Genomic DNA, 23,423 nt, shown 5'->3' on the forward strand with positions numbered 1-23,423 from the left:
AGGTTTTTTATTTTCATGACTATTTACATTGTAGATTCTCACTGAAGGCATCAAAACTATGAATGAACACATATGGAATTATGTAGTAAACAAAAAAGTGTGAAATAACTCAAAACATGTTTTATATTTTAGATTCTTCAAAATAGCCACCCTTTGCTTTGATTACTGCTTTGCACACTCTTGGCATTCTCTCGATGAGCTGCATGAGGTAGTCACCTGAAATGGTTTTCTAACAGTCTTGAAGGAGTTCCCAGAGATGCTGAGCAGTTGTTGGCCCTTTTGCCTTCACTCTGCGGTCCATCTCATCCCAACCCATGGGTTTAGGTCAGGTGACTGTGGAGGCCAGATCATCTGGTGCAGCACTCCATCACTCTCCTTTTTGGTCAAATAGCCGTTACATAGCTGGATGGGATGGCATAATGCCGCAGGATGCTGTGGTAGCCATGCTGGTTCAGTGTGCCTTCAATTTTGAATCAATCCCCAACAGTGTCACCAGCAAAGCACCCCCAGACCATCACACCTCCTCCTCCATGCTTCACGGTGGGAACCATGCATGTAGAGACCATCCGTTTACCTTTTCTGCGTCGCACAAAGACACGGTGGGTGGAACCAAAGATCAAATTTGGACTCATCAGACCGAAGCACAGATTTTCACTGGTCTAATGTCCATTCCTTGTGTTTCTTGGCCCAAAAAAATATCTGCTTGTTGCTTTTCCTTAGTAGTGTTTTTTTAGCAGCTATTTGACCATGAAGGCCTGATTCGCGCAGTCTCCTCTGTGCAGTTGATGTAGAGATGTGTCTGCTACTAGAACTCTGTGTGGCATTCATCTGGGCTCTAATCTGAGGTGCTGTTAGCTTGCGATTTCTGAGGCTGGTGACTCGGATGAACTTATCCTCAGCAGCAGAGGTGACTCTTGGTCTTCCTTTCCTGGGGCGGTCCTCATGTGAGCCAGTTTCGTCATATCACTTGATGGTTTTTGCGACTGCACTTGGGGACACATTCAAAGTTTTTGCAATTTCCCGGACTGACTGACCTTCAGTTCTTAAAGTAATGATGGACTGTCGTTTCTCTTTACTTCGCTGATTGGTTCTTGCCATAATATGAATTCTAACAGTTGTCAAATAGGGCTGTCAGCTGTGTACCAACCTGACTTCTGCACAACACAACTGATGGCCCCAACCCCATTAAGAAGGCAAGAAATTCCACAAATGAACCCTGACAAGGCACACCTGTGAAGTGAAAACCATTTCAGGTGACTACATCATGAAGCTCATTGAGAGAAGGCCAAGGGTTTGCAGTGCTGTCAACAAAGCAAAGGGTGGCTACTTTGAGGAATCTAAAATATGAAACATATTCAAAGTTATTTCACACTTTTTTGTTTACTACATAATTCCATGTGTTCATTCATAGTTCTGATGCCTTCAGTGAGAATCTACAATGTAAATAGTCATGAAAATAAAGAAAAAACATTAAATGAGAAGGTGTGTCCAAACTTTTAAAAATATAAATAAATAAAGATAAAAAGGCTGTACAGAAGACAGGAGGGCATTAATGTAATGAATATATACAGGGTGGGTATGAGAGTCAGTGACAGTGGGGGTCCGGCCTTGTTAATGAGGCAGCGTACCAGATGGTGATGGAAGAGGTGAGGATGGACTCGATGATGGCGGTGTAGAAGTGCACTATCATCGTCTTTGGTAGGTTGAACTTCTTCAGCTGCCGTAGGAAGTAGCGGAAGTAGGTAGTAGTGGAATGTAAACACTGACCAGAATGAATGAAACAAACTCACAGGGGGAGTAACAAGGTTTGCAGTTTATGATATAATATTCCAGAGTAGAAGAGCAGTGCTGTTGGATCACTGTCACATCATTACACCAGCTACTGTTGGTGTAAAAACAGATTCCTCCACCCATTGTTTTACCGGAGAGTTCCGTGTGATCCGCTCTGAAGAGTTGGAAGCCTGCCAGCTGCAGAGTCCGGTACCGATCCACACAGCCACGTCTCCGTGAAGCATAAAACAGAGGATGAAGAAAAGTTGGAGAGGAATATCCCAGGTAACAGTGTGCGATGTCCGCGCTGGCGGAGACGCACAAGCGCACAAGCACGTCTCCCTCTCCTCGTGCGTTTCACTGCGTGAAACAATGTCCAATAACTCCACGGAAGGAAGAAGAAAAGTGGGAAAAAGATCAGCTGGAGTTGTTCCCCTGATGTTCATGAGCTTTTCTCTAGTGAAAGAGCTCCGGGTATCACAGCCGAACCAACACACCGAGGCGACCGTCCGTGGCGCATCTGAGGTTAATAATATACTTTCATTAGTGTATACTCACCTGGAATGAAGAATGGTTGTGTTTTCGTTACCTGAGAATGTATGAATTATGTAGGCAGGGGGTCCTCTTCGATGGAGTCCGCCCAGCTAAACTGTTTCTTCAGTCGAGCTAAGAAAGCTAAGATATTCGTAACATCAGCATCATAAAATGTTAATAAGTGTTGCATTTTACATCTTATTGTTCTGCTGTGATTGTCGAAAATAAATTCATTCAGTTGTGGGTTAAAATACTTTGTTGATTTTGTGTTCTGTGTTATTTGACTGTATAGTAACGATATATTTCAAAACTGGATTGATCAGAAAATTTAATTTAGCTAATTTAAATCAGTGTGTTTATATCAAAAAGTCAAGAAAAGATGGAAATAAATGAAATATCATGTGTTTGTTTGTGTGTGTGTCTTCAGGCTGTCATTCTGCATGATCACAGAGGAAGGCTGTACTTCTCTGGCCTCAGCTCTGAGATCCAACCCCTCCCATCTGAGAGAGCTGGACCTGAACTACAATCATCCAGGAGACTCAGGAGTGAAGCTGCTGACTGCTGGACTAGAGGATCCACACTGGAGACTGGACACTCTCAGGTATGATCAGACGACCTGAGCTCACACACTGTTTCCCACAGACCTCCTAACTGATATCAGACCAGGATCTGGTGTTGATCATTAATTGACGACTACAGCACACATTCTTTTTGATAAATAAAATCAAGTGTTTATCAACCAGAATACAAACAAAGAGGTTCAAAGATTAGAAAGCTGTTCTGCAGCTTTCAGTCACATTAAGATAAGATAAGATATTCCTTTATTGATCCTGCATTGGAGAAATTCAAGTTAGGCAAAGCAGCACAGGGGAAATGTATTGCAAACAGCAAATATAATATAATATAATATAAGAATTGAATATATAAAATATATACACTATTTACAATAAAGTTGAATATGGTCCAGATGGATAACTGGAGTGGATAACTGTACATATGCAGTGTTACAGGGGTATTGTGCAACACAAAGGGAAAAAACGTAATTCGTAACAGGTTAATAATCAATCAGCGAAGAGGGAGGTACTGGGTGCTTTGGCGTCACACTGAAGGACCTGAGCCTCCTCATTCAACAGTCTGCTCTCTTCTTTCCTGTAAAGGGTTTGTCCAGTCCAGTTTATTGTTAAACTGCACCCCCACAAACTTGTAGGTGTCCACTATCTCTAGCTGACAATGGAGGAGTCATCCGAGAACTTCTCAGTAGGTGGCTCACTCCGGAGTTGAAGCACAAGTGAGAGGTGTAGTACAGGACAGAAACCATGACAGTACAATTCCTTGGGGTGTGCCTGTGTTTCTTGTCACCATGTCCGAAAAACAGCCAGCCAGACTATCAATGAGGTAGTCTGTGATCACTACCTGATGACACTCTGGTTAAAGTTGTCGGGTCCTCTGGCTTTGTTGATCCAGGTCCTGGTGAGCTTCTGTCTCACCTGGCTTGTTGTGATGACTGGGGTGGTTTGTGGAGGTGATGGGGGTGTGACAGTCCCCTGGTCTGGGCAGTACAGTTCCCTTATCCTGTTGGGCGTAGGTGAAGGAGAGAGAGGTGGGGTAGGATAAGATAAGACAGACTATATTGATCCCACACTGGGAAAATTCACTTGCGGCTATAAACCACCACTTCAGACACACAGTCCTGAAGCCTCACATACTGCAGTCTATGGGTGAGGTAGTTGATGGTCCATGCAGCCAGGTGGCCCCCTGAGCAGTGATGACAGTATTGTGTTGAAAGCACTGGAAAAGTCAAAGAACAAGCCTCTCCCAGTGCTCCCAGTGCTCCCAGTGATCTCCAGGTGTCTGTGCATAAGGTAGAAGACAGCGTCATCCACCCCAATGCCCGGTTGGTAAGCAAACTGCAGGGGGTCTAGCTTTGAGCTCACCAGGGGTTGCAGATGGTTCAGAATGATCCTCTCCATCTTCATCAGGTGAGAAGTCAAGGCAACCAGTCTGATATGGATGGGCTCCCTGGGGTGCACAGTTTTTGTAACTGGAACCACACAGGAGGTTTTTCACAGGACCAGAACTCTCTCCAGACAGAGGCTCAGGTTGAAGATGTGCAGAACAACCTCACTGAGCTGATCTGCACAGTCTTTAAGCAGTCTGGAGCTGATACCATCCGGGCCTGTGGCCTTTCTGTCCTTGATCTTCCTCAGTTCCTTCTTCACCTGGTCCGCTGTTAAGGAGAGATTGGAGGGAGGAGTTGTAGGTGTCCCCTGTTGTGTATCTTGCATGAGTGTGGAGTGGAGGGCAGAGGAGAGGTGTGGGAATGGAGGTGTTGATTTCTCAGCTGCCCTGTGGGGGGAGGAAAGTATTTGGTGTGGCCAGAGAGGAAGAGGAAGTGGCTGAAGATGAGAAGGGGTTAAAATGAAATTCCAGATGAAGCTGGAAGCAGCGGTGATCAGTCCCTTGTGGTCCACGCCCATTGGGGCGTGCTGCGGTCACGTGGAAATGTAACGTAATTTAGCCATTCAAGGCTTACTCCCTGTTTCAAGTAGTGGGTGCTATGACTGTGACTTAATGTTGGCTTATAAATGTGTTCTCTTATGAAACATTTCAAGTTTAGGGCAGATTGGACAATCTACAGTGAGTTTAGAACACTTTCCTGTTTCCTGCCAAACGTTTCAATGTGTCACCACTGACCAAATTTTAAGTCGATCGTATCATTTCTCTAGGAGGAGTTTGTCAAACTACAATGCATGCAAATTGTCAAACATGATCATTAAATTTAAAATGGACTTCCTGTTGGGTTTGGACTATGGGTCCAAGAGGCTTTTTTGTACCTGGACATGATACATGCGTAATGTTGCAGCTGTGGCTCAGAGGTAGAGCAGGTCCCTTAACCCTAAGCCTAATCCTAGGATGGAAGGAGAGATTAACTTGACAGAGAAATGGCCTCACTCTGGAGATGTTCTTCAAATGTTAAAATGCTGGTTTTGTGACACATGAAATTAAACTCAGAGTCAAACATCACTCCCAGATTTCTTGCTGTTTTAGTTGTGAGGCCAGTTTGTCTCTCTGAGCCTTTGGACCAATGATCAGTTCTTCTGTCTATGGATATAGACACTGCACAGCACCATCTACAGGCAGAGGAACAGCTTCAGTGACAGGCTGCTGTCACTGTCCTGCTCCACCGAAAGACTGAGGAGATCGTTCCTCCCCCAGGCCATGAGGCTCGTCAACTCCACCCAGGAGAGGAAAACCGAAAAACTCTAAACTCCAAAATGTCTGCCCTGTATTTAACTATACCACCTGACGCAGTGCACCCTGCATTATGTGACCACCTACTTATACACCTTAGGGTTTACCCAATGCTCGTTATTTAGCTATTTATTCTACTTATTAGTTCTTTTAAATTTGACCTCCTGTTGTTGTTGTTGTTGTTGTTATTATTATTATTATTATTATCAGTTTGTGGATACTGCTGGAAACTGTGAATTTCCCCTTGGGGATGAATAAAGTATCTATCTAATCTAATCTAATCATTGATGAGGAAACGTCTGAAGGTTCACTGTGATGTTTCTTCCTCCAGGGTGGAACACGGTGGAGAGCAGTGGCTGAAACCTGGTCTGAGGAAGTGTAAGTGTGTGTTCACTTTGATTCATGAAAACATGTTAAAGTAGTTTTAATCAAAAGCTTGTGAATCTGCATTCAACTATCAGTTTGAAAGAAGATCCAAACAGATGAGTCATTGTGAAGTTTTGATCTAATTAACAGTCAGTCTGTTAATAAAGCAACAAATAAAGCCATCAGCTGTGTTAGATGATAAACTGCTGCTGTATTGAGTCTTGTTCTCTCCATCAGGGGCCTGTGAACTCACAGTGGACACAAACACAATGAACAGAAACCTCAAACTGTCTGACAACAACAGGAAGGTGACGTTAGTGGTAGAGGAGCAGCCATATCCTGATCATCCAGAGAGATTTGACTTCTGCCCTCAGCTGCTGTGTAGAAATGGTCTGACTGGTCGCTGTTACTGGGAGGTCGAGTGGAGAGGAAGGGTTGATATATCAGTGAGTTACAGAGGAATGAGAAGGAAAGGATACAATGCTGACAGCTGGTTTGGAGGAAATAATCAGTCCTGGAGTCTTTACTGCTCTGATTATAGTGGTTACTCTGTCTGGCACAATAACAGAAAAATACCCCTTGCCTCTGCCTCTTCCTCCTCCTCCTCCTCCTCTGTCTCTAACAGAGTAGCAGTGTATGTGGACTGTCCTGCTGGCACTCTGTCCTTCTACAGAGTCTCCTCTGACACACTGATCCACCTCCACACCTTCAACACCACATTCACTGAACCTCTTTATCCTGGGTTTGGTTTTGGATTTGTGTCCTCTGGTACCTCAGTGTCTCTGTGTTCAGTGTAGGAGGAAGAGTAACCTCCTGTTAGAGAAACACTGCTGACAAACACACACAAACACCTGAGCCTTGTTTCTGTTGGAGTCGATATTTCTTTACATGTTGGTGAATCTGCGCCATGAAAAGTCGCTGCATTTGCTAAGTTCTAAGTTTCTCTTTATGAGTTCCAAGCAGAGTTTTTATACTGGAGGGGCGTTGAGACCTCTGTTAATAATATATCTGTACAACTGCAAGATATATATAGGACAAGGTGCAGGTGGTGGAAAATGTTTGAGATGTTGTCAGACCTCTGACCTGTATCTACCGCGCCAACCATTGCCCTGTATCCATAGCATCAACCTATACCCTGTATATACAGCACTGACCTCTGTAATTTAGTATTATTGTCAAATGGACTCAATCAAATCTTTATAAACTGTCTCTGAAAGACAATTACTTTCAATTATCAGATTTCCCTAAAACTTATGAAATAAGACTGGTCTACTAACCCCACCATACCTCTACAGGAAGGGCCAAAGCCGACTCTATCTGCTGAGGTCCTTGGCCCGTGGCCATCAAACTCTTTAACTCCTCCCTCGTGTGTCCAAACTCAGTCATTAGTCATTTAAATGATTGCTTGTAATGTCTCTGGTTAATACTGGTTCACTTTGCAATACACTGGATTATTATGCTCATGGATCCTGGTGGAGCCTCCTGCCAGGGTCCTGCTGATATCATGGATATTATTATTACTATTATTCTACAGTTGTATTATTACTATAATACTCTCATTTCCCCCCTTTTTTTCTCCCCCCTTTTTCTGTCATTCTGTCTTTACCTGTTCCCTCTCTCTCTCTCTGTGTCTCTCTCTCCCACCCACCTAGAGTCGTGGTTTGTCCGAGGTTTCTGCCTCTTAAAAGAAAGTTTTTCCTTGCCCTTGTCTCCAAGGTCTTGCTCATGGTGGTACTGTTGGGTCTCTGTAAATAATGTTATAAAGAGTTTGGTCTAGACCTGCTCTATTTGAAAAGTGTCCTGAGATAACTTCTGTTATGAATTGGCGCTATACAAATAAAATTGAATTGAATGATGCCATTCTTTGTAATAATTTGTAACTTCTGCAAAAACTCACTATTACTCATTTCATTTCTGTCAGGCACACACTGTGGCATACATTACTTTGTATATATTATCATATAGTGTATATATTTGTATTATTATAACTGTAAGATACATAAGCTGATTATATTTCTATTTCCATTTTTTACTTATATTTAAATACCTATATATACATTTCTATTCTATATATACTGAGTTAGATAGTAAAAATTTCCTTTAACATTGTGAGCACCTTGAACAACTGTAAACAAAAATGTCCCCCTGGGATCAATAACAGACAGCGTATCTCTGAATGGGAGGAAACCCTCAATCCAACCGATATTAATCAGAATGATATCCTCATTTTTATAACCAGCCCGTCAACTGAACTACGCTCATCATTATAATGCAGGTTGTAACTGCTACTGAGAACTGTGTCTTTATTAATAATAGTACAGTTCAGGTGTGCAGACACAAACTCCACCAACAGTCTCTACAGCTGTTAAAGCCGACTGACAGCGGTCAGATCAGATCATCAGCTGTCGCTTCAGAGGAAACAAAGTCTCAATTCTCTAAAAGCACATTTCCTCATTTACTTAATTATTTTCTGCATGGAAAAGACGCACCCAGTCACATGTTGGGTTATCTAATGTAAGCGAAACACTAGCTAACTAACAATTAAGTAAATGAGCTAGTTAGCGTGTTGCTGTGATATTGACCTGTGTTTAGTTGAGACAGTGTGTGCTCCACCCCGGTGAGGATCTTGGAGTACGGGAGCCTGTAGGTCGTCTGCAGAGTGACAGAAACCCGTCTGCAGCAGCTCTGTTAGGCTTCCAAACCTTTCGTGCTAGTTTGTCCTTGTTGTAGATAGTTGGAGCTGTAGTGGTTAACTGCCATCTTTAGGGATCCAGGTTTAGTAAATGTATTTTGTTATGTTTTCACGTAGGTTGAGTCAGCAGTTCTTTGAGGAGATAAATCCTGCTGTGATAATCGTTTTTTGGCCTCGGCCTCAAATATGTTGTTTTGTCCACAACCAAAATACATTCAGTTTACTGTCAGAGAAACCAGAAAACATTCACATTTGAGAAGCTGAAATTAAAGAATTTGGCCATTTTGTTATTGAAAAAGGTCTCAAAGGGGTTTAATGATCATTAAACTACCTAAGTTTATTAGTTTAGTTGACAAATTGATAAATCGACTAATCCTTCTAGCTCTACTGTAGGGTCTAAAATGTCTTACCAGATATCGGCATAACAATAGGACATTTAAGAAAGGAGGACACTGCTGTGTGTGTTGTAGGAGTTTGGTTTAATATTGTACTGAAAAATAAATTAACGAAAATAACTTTAAAATGCAACAAAAGACAAAAAAGGGGAAAAGAAGATCCAGATTATAAACATTCTTTGCCAGCAGGGGGTGGAATCGCAGTGCTCATGTCAGATTAAATTTACAAATATATATATAAAAAAGGAATTTATTAGACATATCCACAAATCACGAAAGCATTCCTTTACATCCAGTGAGCTGAATCTGGTCTACCACCCAAACCGTTGTTCTTCCAGCTACAAAAAGGTCTAGAAAATTTATATTTATATATGTATATATTTCATACACATGCCCTATGTGTGGATGAGGCTGTAAAAAACTAAACTGTACAAAAACAAAAAGCACACAGTGGTGATTTTGTGGATGGAATGATGATTAAAAGAAAGAAAATATGACTGCAAAACGACAACTTGATGGCGTCCGACCCCCGAACGGCGGTCAACGTTTGGAATGAACCTTTCATTCGTCCGATTCTCGGATTTTGGCTTTAAAAACGGAAAAGCGGAGTGTTCGTAGTGTGTGACACGATTCTTAGTGTTTTACTAAAACGGCTTCTGGTGCTTTAAAAACAGGAGGAGGTGGTTCAGTCTTCAGATTTGTCAAGAGGAAGAGGAAGAGGAAGAGGAGGAATCAAAGAGAAGGAATAACACTCGAGTTAAATTATTAAATATTATCTACAGGTCTCAGTCAAACTGGAGGAAAACATTAAAAAGCTTCATTTGTCAGGCAGTCAGATCAAGAGGACTGAGGATCATCATCACGAACTACCAGGTTAAATATGGAGAGACGTCTCATGTCCCTAAACAATACCGGAGACAGTTAAAGACTTCAAACTTTAAAGAAAACGTGCATTTACTTTTTTGGACATTAGAGATCAACATCACTCTCATGTGCATTAAATACACAGCTGGAGCCGTGGTGGAAGGATACACTGTTTGTCAAGAAATAGTTCCTAAGTCCCCAACTCCAGCTCTGCACTTCAAAATGATTGAAAGTAAATGAAGTCAATACTGAAGTCATGATGTCGTCATTACTGAGAATTACAAAATAAGAAAATAATCAAGTCGTGATGTGGTCTAAAATTAACCAACTACACACGTTTCTGTTGGTCAGCACCACATCTGTCTGTAAGTCCGTCCACTCAGCGTGTGACCAACTGACACTTCGATGGCTACTTCAGGGCTCAGAGGGTTTTGGGGAAATTCAGCTCATCACACTCACACTTCTACTTCCCCAGACAAACTCATGGAAGCCTGGTTTGGAACCGTAAAGGCCTTTGCACACCAACTCCGCCCTTTCATTAAGGGTTGTTCTGAAGGAGGAAGTTACTTCATTAAAACACTTTGCTGGACTTTGTGAAGACCAAGAAGTCCAAGACAAGAATGAGACAAGAGGAAAAGTCTTGAGTCCGGTCTACGGCACTGCTTGATGACCGTCTCGTATAGTGAATTTTAAAACAAAGCGTATCGGACTCTGTGGGTAACAATTTCTATTGGATGACGGATTTTAAAAACGCATAAGTAACTTGATGTGCAAAGGCCTTCACTGTCTGCAGGAGAACGTTTAGAGAACTTCTCGAATATTCGAATCCTGTATATGTATTTACGATTGGTGGATTTAAATAAAGCAATAAACATGTCGAGTTGAGCTCAGTCTTCTGCTGTGGTTTCTTAGTCAAGCTGGAATCACGATCAACGTCATCCAAAGCCATGCTAGCACTTCAGAAAAATCCTGGAGTGACTGGAAATGATGCTCGAGGTTACCTACAGCATCAGAGTTTGAAGCGCAGGGCCAGTTAACCATAGTACGGTCCCTTCACTCCAGGAAGAGCTATGTGAATATTTACCACGGATATGTGCTGGAGAATGAATCTCAACGCTTAAGCACGTATTTGTTGTTCCCTCCAATTTCCAGACAGATCTGTGGAGTTTTTGATTCAGACATTAAGATCAAACGAGATCAACCTGCGCAGGAATGTAGAAACACAAATGTGACTTTAGGATTCTGGGATTTCCCTGAAACCGAGCTGTTCCCAGAAGTCTTAAACACCTTGTCAGTCCGCTCAGAGAGTCTCTAAGAGTAAAGCTGTAAACTTTGGTTGTGACTCCTCCTCGTGAAGCCGCCCAGCGACAGAAACGAACCTGACCGAGACGACAGGAAGGAGGAGAGGAGGGAAACCGTGAGGAGGGTCAGCGGTCATGCTCTTCATTCATACATTCACATAAATGGGAATCATTAATGTCGAGTTGTCGTCATCCTACAGGTGAACGCATACCTGGGATGACACTCAGTGATAGAATAATGGCCCCTCCCACCAATAAATACCTATACCCCGCCCACTGACAAATAATAAAATACATCACACTGCTTCGTCCGGGTCTACAGCGAGTCCTTAAACCTACCGCCAGCACGGCGAGGAACCATTATCTACAGTCAGAGAACAAAAACGGATTTACACATTTCAAACCGTCCTAAAAACGCCGTTTGAAAACCGAGCTGAGGGAGGGGGGGGGCACGTATGAATGCTGCTAGTTTTTCTTCTTGACGTTGTTGTTCGAGGCGAGCCGTGGTCGCGGCGCCGGGATGAGGCTTCCCAACGGGACTCGACTCCGGGCCACTTCGAAGAGTTTGGAGAAAACCTGGAGGAAGAGGAGAAGGAGGTGGTCAGATAAAGTGAGTGCGAGGTCCTTTATACTCGACGAACAGCCGTCAGCTTTTAACTGGTTGCAGTAGGGATGTCTCAAATGTTTATTCTTTTTACCCGAGTTTAAAAACCATTTTTCGAGCTGTAAACTGAATTATACAACTGTATTGTGACCAAACTGCTGTTAATATTCACATTATTACCAAAGTTTAAAATGTCTCAACACGCCCTCTACTGTTTTAAATCAGTCCAATGCTGACAAAGAGTGGACAGTTTGGGACGACCTTACATCAGATATTTCTATAAAACCAGTGTAAACGCCCTCTAATGAGAGGAGGGCCTTCCTTATCGACACCATAACTGATCCAGTGCATCGATCAATGGACTTCTAATGTGAATCCTCACAGGTTTGATACCGACAAGTGAAGCTGAGCAGCTGATGTCACACAACTGCACCAAACACAATAACCTACAGAGACACTCAGAACGTTTGGAGGGGTTGCGCTCACCTTTCGAGGAGTCCTCTGGAGGCATAGAGAGAGGAAATAAAGAGGAAGGATTAGAGGAAGATGACGATGAAAGGGAGGATGGGGATGGCGATTTCTGTTTGCGTTTTGAAACAGTAGAGCATGGGAAAAACAGTCAGACTGTCTAGAGAGTGTGTACCATGAATCATATGGTCCAGTGTGTATGATTTTACAAGCGCAGGGGAGAAATTACAGTGGCCATGAAACACTACATGGCAGCTCAACATGTAACTAAAATGAATATTATATTCTGACAACAGACCCTCCTCAATGTCACACACTGGACCTGTAAGTAAACTGTACTTTTAGCTGTCCCTGCTCATCAAGCTGCTGCTATAAGAAAAGAAGATTGAGGGACAGTGAAGAGAAACTGTGGGAATGTTAATTCACCAGAGACAAAGACAGACCGGGCGGGTATACAGAACCCGTCCTCTCACCTGTTCCCAGAGGGTTTCAGCCACCTGGTCGATGACTCCTCCGACCTCGCGGAACTCTCCGGAGTATTTGACGTAAGCCCAGATGCAGAGCGCCGTGAGAGCCACACCCATCACCAGGTTACATAGCGTGGCCACAGAGTTGATGCCCACGAAGCCGGTGACCAGCGACACCACGTACATGATGAACATGACGGCGAACAGCGTGGCGGGCGTTCGCGCGGCGTAGAAGATGTTCTTGCCGTCGTTGTGCTTGCTGAAGTTGGCGTAGGCCTCGTCAAGTTCCGCCTCCAGCTGCTCCTGGTAGCGCCGGCAGAAGTCCTCGCCGCCCATCTTCTTGACGGAGCGGAAGTGTCGCACCGACGCCAGTCGCAGCTCTGTGTGACGGCGCTCCAGCTCAGTTGGGGACATGTAGGGTTTGTCTCCACCGCAGACCTGCCAACGCGACACATGGCGAGTTAACACATGGTCTTATTGAAACCAGAAAGTTAACTATATCAAACAAATCCAGGAAGTGATGCGTTACCTGCTCCATGCTTTTGTTGTACAAGTCTTTGGCTCCCGCTACAGCTGCAAGGTTATTAGCTTCAGCTGTTGCCTTGGTAACAGATGACAAAACGTGTGTTCAACATTACTGATCTGATGGACACGCTGATGTTAATGTTCATCTGCTGTAGACACAGGATGTATCACAATACTAATAAGACAAACATTCATAAATGTTTCATTAAATGGTTTGAATACAGCTCAGAGTGAGGCCGCACATTAAATCTCAATATGGCTGAGTGCAATCTCCAGATGGAAGAAAACATGGTTGATACAGAGCCCAAATGATTTTGTTCACTTAGTTTTTTAATGAAAATGTAATTTGTGATGCAAAAATGATCATTCCCACTTATTGTGTGGCATTGTGGTGTTTGAACTATATCGAGAGGACAATCAGTCTCAGGAAAACTTGGGAAGATGGTAGTAATGTATGTGTCTGGGGGAAGCTTGGTACAAAGATTTGAGCTCTGTTGGTGCACTGAGAGGCAAACTCACAGCTCAAACTACTGAGCAGCTCTGGAAATACATTAACACTCACCAAGGAAACAAGTTTAAGCTTTAAAGTTCATTTTAGAGTTAAAAAAGCTGTTTATTCAGCTGTGTTCAAACAGACGGATGTACACCATCAGTGAGGTGTTTTAGATCGAAGTTCATGGTGTACACTGTCCAGCAGGTGGAGCTGTTGAGTAGTGAGATTACATGAAGTACATTGTGTGTGTGTGTGTGTGTGTGTGTGTGTGTGTGAGCTGTACTGACCTGCAGCATTGACTTGGGGTGAGGAAGCTCCTCTCCCTGGTAGATCTTCATGTAAGCCTGAAAACACACAGACAGCAATACAAAGGAGAAAGCATGAGTCACATGAACATTTATAAATATAGTTATTATCACATTACCTGAGCTTCTATGTGAGTTACAACCACTTTAACCACCAATGAGAACAGCAGCACCTTCTGACTGAGTCCAGTGAAGTTGGGAATTTAAAGTCGAGATGAAATAAAACATCTTTGATCATACTGTAGCTCTATTTAACTTTCTCCAATAATCTGGTAATGTTTGTTTGATCTGTTCAGAGCATTTAAAGTTATAGGAAAACTCCACTCATTCTTTGTGGGGAACTTATTTTGACATTATGGTTCCAGAAACTGAATGTTAGCTTGCTGTTGACACACTGCTGTCACTGAATGAAAGGCCATGGCGGGCAGAGGAATAGAAACTCACTTTGAAGTAGTGCAGCAGGTCCCTGCAGGTGATTTTGACTCCTCCGATCTCTTTTTCCACCAGGTTCTCTGGAGAGAGCAGCGTCGGAACGAGGTTCACCAGCTCCTTCTTAAAGTCTTCATCGATATCTGAGACACACAAACACACGTCGTCACAGCTCAACCTCGTACGCAGTAAGAGCAGCACTGAGGATGATAAACTAATAAATAAACAGTGCAGTGTTTCCTCTATGTTGATTTTGGAGCGACGGCCCGCTGCTGTTAAATTTCTGCCTCCGCGGTATCAGAAATGGGGCAGACGCACAATGTAGTCCCGGTTGCCTTTTAAATGATTGTGCAGACATAATGCCCCCCCGCTGGCTGCCGCTCACATTGCAGTTTAACAACAAGTAGAACTATTCAGAGGTTATTGGGGCTGTCCACTTTAACTCCACATACTGTTGTGTTGATGGAGCTGATTGTCAAAACGTTCGCTTTCTTCCAAGTCGACTATTAAACTAACAGCTCCACCAAAACCGTCACCGCGGTGGGTCCGTTTTAATTGGACAACGTTCAACTTGTCAGTTCTCAGCTCAACGTCCTGATATCAAACATCTGGAAACATTAAAACGGTAAATATATTTGTTTGTGTCGCAGCAAGTGTCACTTCGGTTTCATACGAAAAACGTTTGCCGGCGTGACGGGAAGGGGGGGGGGGACTGTTCGGACAGGCCTGCCCCCACTGCTAAAAAAAATCCTAGAGGAAACACTGCAGCTACAATGAGCAGACAGAAAGCCATGAACCAGGTAGTTACTTTAATACCGTCACACATTATAGACGGTTAACGGTGCAATGAGTCGCTGTTCACTGTGTCTGCGGGTGTCTGAGCCACCAAACAGCACTTATTGAGAAATCTTACAGATGAAATGGTTCATTGTTTTTAAGCCACGCTGCACTGATGACGACTGCTTGTTGTGTCTGTGTCTGACCTCTGAGCCGTCCGTCGAAGTGCGGGTTGGTGGCCACCTTGAGGCCGGGGTGAGGCAGCAGGAAGCAGCCGATGTTGGAGAAGCACGAGTGGATGTGTTTCCTGACGTTCTGCAGCTCCTCGTGTTGATTCTGCTTCACCTGAACACGGACGTCAAACACACATTAACGCATTAAAGTCTGGAGATAATCTTCCTCTATGAGTAACATGTCCTCATTAAACTCTGTTCTATATGGAGTTGATTCAATCAATAATCTATATGTGTTTAATGAGGTTTGCTTTCAATAAACAATAATCAGAAGCTTCTTCGTTATTGATCCAGATAAGAGGCCGACTGGTGACTCTAACCTGCAGCCGTTTCTCCAGGAAGCTCTGTCCTCCCTCCAGACCGTACGGATGTTCGTAGGGGTAACTCCAGTCTCTGATCAGGAACATCAGAGTCTGAACAGAGGGGAACATTCGGATTACTGATCCAGAATAGATAACTGATCGGAGGTCATTAAGGGACAATATATTCAAGTACAGCTTTAGATTTACTCGTGCTTCAAACTGAAAAGAATCTCTGAACATTGAAGCCAACGTGGCTGGAGGATCACACCTGGAAGGGTTTCTCATAGACTTCCTCCATGGCCAGTCGTCCGTACTCGGTGAAGAGCTGAGGAGAGGAAACAACCGGTCAGCTTCAAATCCAATTAAACCGCCACAGCGCAGTCATAAAGCTCAATCAGCATAGGAACAAATGTGTGCATATCTGATGGTTGCAACGGCTTTATCCGCTCCATGAAAGCTTTTCCATTTACTGCTCTAAACACTCAGTGCCTAAAAACCCTTTAATGCCGCAGCAAGAGATTACATTCACTGTTGTTTGGAATAAAAAGAGAAACTGGGTCGAAGTCGGCCTGAATGAAGTTGGCCCCGCCCTCACTGTTTGACTGGCAGGTGATCTGAGGTGCAGCAATGAGCAGCGATGAGCAGCTTTGGACCAAAGATGGAAGAGAACTTTCCACTGAGAGATTTCTGCCTCATAAGGCTGCCTGCTGGGTCGGGCTCAGAGGTTAATCCTGCCCCGGACTCCTCATGAACACACCTGATAAGGAGCTCCTCACTCAAACAGTGTGCGTCTTTCTGCTTACAGCCACCAGGGGGCACGCAAACCTCAAATGCTAAGAGTGTAACATGTATGCAGTTTCCATAGCTTAGCATAACTTAGCTTTACCCCACAGCTATCGATTCATTATGTAATCGAGTAAGAAACACTTTATTAAAGCAATAGTAGAGATAGGCAATATCAGACAGGCAAGGGATTCTGGGTAACGCGTTTCAGAGCTGCGCTGCTGGAAGCCGCACACAATATTACTTATTAAGGTCTCATGATTTTTATCTGTGGATAAACAATGACTTGTAGCTGCTAGCTAACTAGCTTTTCCCAGTGAAGCACTGGTGTTGTGTTATTAGTTCAGTCTTAGAACAGTCACTGCACACAGTTTTCATTTTGATTATGTGGATTTCTAGTGATGGAGTAACTCCGCCCTGCTGATTGTTGTCTGGCTGGGCTGATACTGACCTGGAGGTGCTGGAGGTCGTCCTCCTGGACATTCTGAGACAGGTTGTACACCTGAAACACACAGCACATACAAACAGTTTTAAATCAAAGTGTAACTGCACCATTTATTTCTGCTAGCCTCCGGCTCAGCCTCCGTTGTAGCTGCGCTCGTTCAGTGGGAGGAGACAGAGAGGCGGAAGTACTGGTTAGTGGATCAGATACACACACAGAATTAAACACAAACTAGCTGTTAATTCACAGTCTAACATGAGAGTACCAGTGTTTTTCTGGCTGTTACCAAAGTAACTAGCAGTTTGCTGGAGAGAGAGGCTACCTGTGTCGGCTCTCACTGGATGTAGCTCGAGCTGTAAACTGGATGATATGACTGTACTCTGAACAAACACTTGATGCTGCCGTTAAAAGACCATTATTACCAGATTTATGAATCTGCAGTTTGTGGGTTGAAAATGTGTCGACTCGTCCGTTGTTTTAAATCAGCCTGAACCTCGTGAGTCCACTGCTGACAGAGTGCTCAGTTTGGGACTACTTGACGTGCTTTAGACGCTGTAGAAGCACCGGACTGCAATCTGTGCCTTGATCCCACACTGACAGCCCCCCCACAGACACACACACACGATAACCAACAGACAGCTGACCTGGACAGAGCTGGTCATGGTGCTCAGGGCGAACAGCGTGGCGCAGTCCTTGATGGTGGACTGGCTGTCAAACGCCCCCTGTGTGTCAATTAGTAGAACTGCAACCTGCAAGAACATCAACACACATACTAACTGTACTTCAAACAGTTCTCACTGCAGTTACATTATTAATTAGTTGCGAGTGCCCAGCCTGCACCCCCCCGCCAAACATGAGGTAGAGAGTTCAGGAGAAGCCTCGGTGTCTGCCTGTAAACTGACCTTGCAGCCGTCTGGTTTCTCCACCACGAACACCTCGCTCCAGGCCAGGATGCCCGTGGTCTCCCTCTCGCAGCCGCCTCGCCAGGTGAAGCCGGTCAGAGGCTCCTCCTCCCCGCCGACCCACGAACCAGGTGACTGCACAGAGGCAAGAGGAGGTTGGACAGGTTTAATATAACACATCAGCATATCTGGACCAACATTGTGCATCCCTAATATTTTAAAAAAATGATTTAAATTTGACCGAATATGTCGTGCTACAGTCCAAAACAGATGTCTCAGCTATCACACGTACCTTATCTTTATAAATGGGCATAAAACCAAATTAGGACTCTACTGTCTCACAGTGGACAAAACCTTCTTAGAAATTAAAAGTATTTTAAAGTCTCCCCACTGATCTGTCCAGTACTGCAATGAATCAGTGTGACTCACATGTGAAAGGGACAGTTTCTATGGTACAAACGGAATAAAAAAAGAATAATTCCGTTGCCAAAATGTGTCTCTCTCACAGCGTATATCATCGTGGTTGTGTGTAATGTAACAGACACAGAATATGTAGTTAAAACATGAAAAAAGCGTCAGTATGGTTCTTTTCAGGAGCTTCACACAGTCCAATCCCTCGTTCCAAACTCATTGTTTGAGACCTGTGCAGGTGGCGTGTAAAAAGCAACCCCACGGTGACCTGACCTGTGTGGACGGGGCTTATTCTATGCATAAAGATGGCCTTTATGTGTGAAATAAGCTGCAGTGAGCTCTGGGGAGGCCCAGCCACAGAGCAGGCATTGTGCCGGGCTAAAATCCCTCCAGAATGTTCCTCAGTGCTTACCGTAGATTAACACGGCCAAAAGGTCGGCTCACAGATCGACAAATACGCTCAGTTTCCTCTGAAACCCATGAGCTGGACTGCTTCCTGCTTCAGGGTGTGATACTAACAACAGCTGACAGGACGTTATCTGGAAAAATATTTGCTTCCCAGCCAAAAGAGTTCCACATAAAGGATGAATACTGTGTTCCATAAAAATCTCCAATGACACACTTCCACCACTGCTGTGCTTCTAAAACCCCACCGGACAGATCATCTCATTAACCCCAAAAAGCCCTCAAGCTCAAACAAAAGGCAGATTTTTTTTATTGTTCCTGAAAACCTGGCAGTCTCCATCTTCTCCAGCCAAAACAAAGGGACAGAAAGTAAATAAAACGAACCAAAACCGTCTGCGTTAGTCCTTCCAACCATCACACACGCTGGTTAGGTCAAAATAATGGAATCAGATGTGAAAATGTTCAGGAAAACGGCTGCACTGTAAGCTAACATCAATCCTTGGAGACAAATGCGCCTCTCAAAGTAAGTAGTAAGTGTCTGACAGCGTTATGGAAAGGATCCCTACAGAGACAGACCTTTAGGCTATGTTCACACTGCAGACAAAGTGGCCCAAATCTCAATTTTATGCCCAAATCTGATGTTTTTCAAAGCGACCTCAGTAGCAGGAGTCGGTCATGTAACATTTTATCCAACTTTTACATCACTGAAGTGAGACAGACGTCACAGCTGATTGATAGCGGGCTGCCTGTGACGTCACGTCTTCATTTCGTGGCCGTAGACTGTTCCCACTGGAGTCTGATGGCGGTCGCATTTGAATCATAATGTGAACAACCACGCAAAAAAATATCAGATCTCAGCATAAAACCAGAATTGAGCATTAAGACCTGACGAAGCTTTTAGTTTAACCACAAACAGCCGTGATATCACCGTCACTCTCCACCAAACCTTCAGATCATCGTAACTAAATGACACTCCTGGAAAACACCAGTAGCGGGAGCTGTGATGAACTCTGAACTCTGACTCACGTTGCACATTGTAAGTGATCGTTAAAACCAAAACCATAAGAACACTGAAGTTCTTTGTGTTTCTCAGTGGAACCAGAAAGCGGTACCTGTTTGTACATGAAGCGCAGCATGAAGTCCAGCAGGAAGGACTTGCCCTTGCGGAAAGCTCCGGCCACCGAGACGACGACCACGTGGAGGTCCCGCACCTCCTCCTGCAGCAGCAGACGCTCCAGCGCCTCCTCCTGCAGCGAGAACGAGTGCTCCTCCTCGTCCGCCACCACGATCTGCACCGGCCTGGCCATGCCCAGATCTTCCTCCTCTTCCTCCTCCAGCAAGTCGTCGTCGTCCTCCTCCTCCTCGCGCCTCATCTGGGATGCGTCTGATTTAAACCCACGTCCACCTGAGAGGGAAAGGTGAGGTTAAAGGTCGATGTGGTTAGCACAGAGCTGTAAAAACTACCTTAAAAAAAACCTTAAATCTGCTGACATCAGGTGTAGCCAGCCGGTCTCTACCATTAAAACTAATCCTCTCCATCCGGACAATATTTATATCAGTGTGTTAACGGGTTTAAAATCACCGTTTTATGGTGGTGTAGTTGTCATGACAACAGAGAGACAAAGATCGTGCGGTCCTCTCAACTGAAACTATTTGATCAGGTCAGTGAAATCTGTGAATCCTCTTCCTCTTCAGTCTGACGGCGACCATGACGGCAGAGCAGAAGGTTTCCTCCAGTCAGTGAAGCTTTACAGGAGCTCGGCCAGCAGGACGGCTGAAGGGAATCACTGCTATTATGGGCTGGCTGTGGGTTTACAGTAAATAGACCGAGCCCTCAGCTCTCCTTGTACGGCAGCTTTTACACGCGGCCGATGTGCAGCTCTGGTTGCGTTGGCCTTCGTCTGCTGGGTCACACAGTGGCCTGGAACCAGAGTCTCACTGTGTGTCCGTTCTGGGGGATCAGATTTGTGATCCCACAGCTAACCGAGCGGGTCGGGCCGTGTGAGAGCTCTGCAGGCAGCGAACGCCTCACGGGTTAAAACGGCCACATCATCCCGGGGGAAGAGCTAAACAACGTAGCGGTCCACAGGACGGCGTTCAGACGACGGCGTGTGCTGTGAGGCTTTTAGAGAAGGCCGGTGATCCGGTTAATTCAGTGTCTCGGTGCGATCTGTGTGTTTCTTTTTGATTTGATCTGCCCCAGTAATGATCGCGCCTCTCTACTGTTTGTAGTTTATATGTTTTGGTCGTCATTAACACCAGAGTGAAAGCAGCGGCCCTGTGTTTCAGTGTGGACGAGGGAAAGTGAGCCCTGTCCTCCGTCTGTGTGTCCGTACAGTTGATCACACAGTGCACACTCCCCCTGTTGGGGACATCTACAACAACAACCTGTCCAATGTCTCCGCTGCCTGTGGTCCGCAATAATGAGCCGTACTCATCACTGAACCATCTGATGGTGTTCCTGTCTCACATTGTAAGTCACACACACACACACACACACACACACGGAACAGGAGGTTTATAGGATGAGCAAACAGGTCAAACTGGCCAGTGGATTCCTGTCCGTCACTTCACAGTAAACTTCCTCATAGTTCGCCTGTCTGCTGAACCCCCCCCTTCCATCAGCCACTCTATCATTACATCATTACATCGTCACGAGAGAGTGTGTGTGTGTGTGTCTGCATTCACAGCAGACAGACACTGCTGACCTCCAGGAGACACTCACAGGGAGACTTAAAGACATAAAGGACACACAGCTGAACTCTTTAAAAGAATAAATATCCCAGAACACGTCCAGATGTGTTAATGTACATAATTCATTCCAAACACACTATAAACCGACCTTTAATGCTGATGTGCTGCTCTGAAAACCACTGGAACCACTCCAGCAGTAGCCGAGCACATCTGGACCTACCAGCAGTGGCCGAGCACATCTGGACCTACCAGCAGTGGCCGAGCACATCTGGACCTACCAGCAGTGGCCGAGCACATCTGGACCTACCAGCAGTCCCTCCTCCTGCTGCAGCTCTCGGCGCCCGGGTGGAGAGAGCTGAACACTTCAAAGTGTGAGCTAAGAGGATAACTACACCAGTACAGTTATGTACACATCACATGACCCACGGCTCCGTTTCTGCCCCACTTTGGTCTGAGCTCCCAGTGTGCAGCTCTCCACCCGGGGGGGGGACATATTCCAGCACTGAGTTCATAACGTTTGAGTCGTCACGCTGACAAAGCACTGATAACAAACAGATAAAGGTTTCATCATCATCTGACAGACACAACCAGCGCCTGTAGGGGGGGGGGCTGATGATGATGATGATGATGATGATATATGCACTGAAACAACTATCACATTAAGATGATGGGACATTTGTTGGAGTCTGTAGCAAAGAAAACATCTCTGCAGCTTCTGTGATTATATTGTAATTCCTGCAACCACACAGGGAAACTACATTATCTTATTATTTCAGATCCAAACACAAACTCTATCCCTCTCTGACAAACACACCATAATACTGAGATTACATTAAAACAGGTTAGAATTATCAGATGAAACTAATCTGTGATCGATATTTACAGGAAATAATCAGATTGAACCCAACCTCCCTGCAGTGACTGATCAACAGTTTATAGATCAATATGAAATATATCTGTAACATTATATCAGTTTGCTCAGCGATAGTAAAGGTTAACGGGAGGCTAACCGCTAGCGTTAGCAGCTAATAGCAGCTAGCGTTAGCAGCTAGCCGCCAGCTGTTGGAACAATGGAGAATTAGCTAGAAGAGGCTAGCCGCTGTGTTAGCTCCTCGGCTAACAACAAACACACATTGAGCTGAAGGTTGAGGACGGCGGCTCATCCGGACCGGCTGCTCCCGGACAGCAGGCTCTCACAGCGGGAGGAGAGGACGCCCTGCTCGCGGGCCCCTGTCACCGGGGATAAGGAGCCATGTTTTCGGAGATATTCAGCGGCTCGGTCGCGGCGGGTCGCGGCGGGTCGCGGTCACTCGCAGCGGGAGGAGAAGCGACCGGAGACGCGGTTATTGGCCGCAGCGGAGCGCGCTCCCTGCGGCGTCATTTCGTCACGTTTATCGTCCACAAAGCACGCGTCGGTGGCGGCCACGTTGTGTTAAAACCCCCCGCTGTCTCCGTGACACCGCTCGGCCCTCGGTGTGTGTTTAATTACCTTCTTTGAAGATGCTGTTTTTGTGATTCCGCTGCTTCAACCTGCTCTCCTCCGCCGCCATCTTTACTGACCTGCTGATAGCAGCAGACTGACGTCACAGAGCCCGACGCCGCGGTGGTTTCCGCTGGGTCCTAAAGTCCGGAGGCGAGCCCCGCCCACTGTAGCCCAGCGGTTCCCAGCCTCTCCCTGTGGAGGCACACACACTATACACACATATACTGTATTTATACAGACATATTCAAACTGTACAGGGAACTCTCTGTACTTTTATTAGTATAAAATATATATTAATTATTGATTTTTACATTATTAACAATCATACAGACCCTTTTTTTTAAATATTATATGGGGGACGAGGATGTTTATCAGACAGTGAAAGCTCTGGGGATTTAGCATGTGTTCAGTTTATATCTTAAATAATAATTTTAAAAATAAGAAGAAAAATAAGGAAAGAAAAGAAAAGAAAATAAGAAGGCCTCAAGACCCCCCTGTGAAGCTTTGGCGACCCTTAGTGGAGGTC

General features: G+C 44.9%; 2 protein-coding genes across 5 annotated transcripts in view; one reads left to right on the plus strand and one right to left on the minus strand.

Moving 5' to 3' along the window:
* LOC127352667 (NACHT, LRR and PYD domains-containing protein 12-like) overlaps window positions 1-23,423 on the plus strand; it is a 160,653-nt gene that overhangs the window by 14,486 nt on the left and 122,744 nt on the right. For 2 of the 3 annotated variants that reach the window (XM_051381232.1, XM_051381231.1), the window contains 3 exons: window positions 2,732-2,905; window positions 5,888-5,934; window positions 6,160-7,444. In XM_051381232.1, coding sequence (XP_051237192.1) covers window positions 2,732-2,905; window positions 5,888-5,934; window positions 6,160-6,719 — 781 coding nt within the window. In that variant the 3' untranslated portion in view covers window positions 6,720-7,444. Of the gene's footprint in view, window positions 1-2,731; window positions 2,906-5,887; window positions 5,935-6,159; window positions 7,445-23,423 lie in introns of those variants that run through there. The other variant, XM_051381230.1, reaches the window with a different exon arrangement.
* On the minus strand, window positions 9,075-23,040 carry LOC127352691 (atlastin-2). 2 transcript variants are annotated; one of them, XM_051381295.1, is made up of 14 exons: window positions 22,904-23,040; window positions 19,833-20,125; window positions 17,905-18,039; window positions 17,647-17,751; window positions 17,012-17,062; window positions 16,046-16,102; window positions 15,796-15,888; window positions 15,449-15,587; window positions 14,481-14,608; window positions 14,019-14,075; window positions 13,243-13,314; window positions 12,720-13,151; window positions 12,265-12,279; window positions 9,075-11,750 (listed from the first exon to the last, which is right to left on the minus strand). In XM_051381295.1, the coding sequence occupies exons 1-14, from the start codon at window positions 22,962-22,964 to the stop codon at window positions 11,640-11,642; spliced, it is 1,749 nt and encodes a 582-aa protein (XP_051237255.1). In that variant the 5' UTR covers window positions 22,965-23,040; the 3' UTR covers window positions 9,075-11,639. The 2 variants fall into 2 exon arrangements, with proteins under 2 accessions (XP_051237255.1, XP_051237256.1); XM_051381296.1 differs by lacking the exon at window positions 12,265-12,279.

The sequence above is a fragment of the Dicentrarchus labrax genome, unplaced genomic scaffold, assembly GCF_905237075.1.
Source record: "Dicentrarchus labrax unplaced genomic scaffold, dlabrax2021, whole genome shotgun sequence".
In the NCBI taxonomy this organism is placed as follows: domain Eukaryota; kingdom Metazoa; phylum Chordata; class Actinopteri; family Moronidae; genus Dicentrarchus; species Dicentrarchus labrax.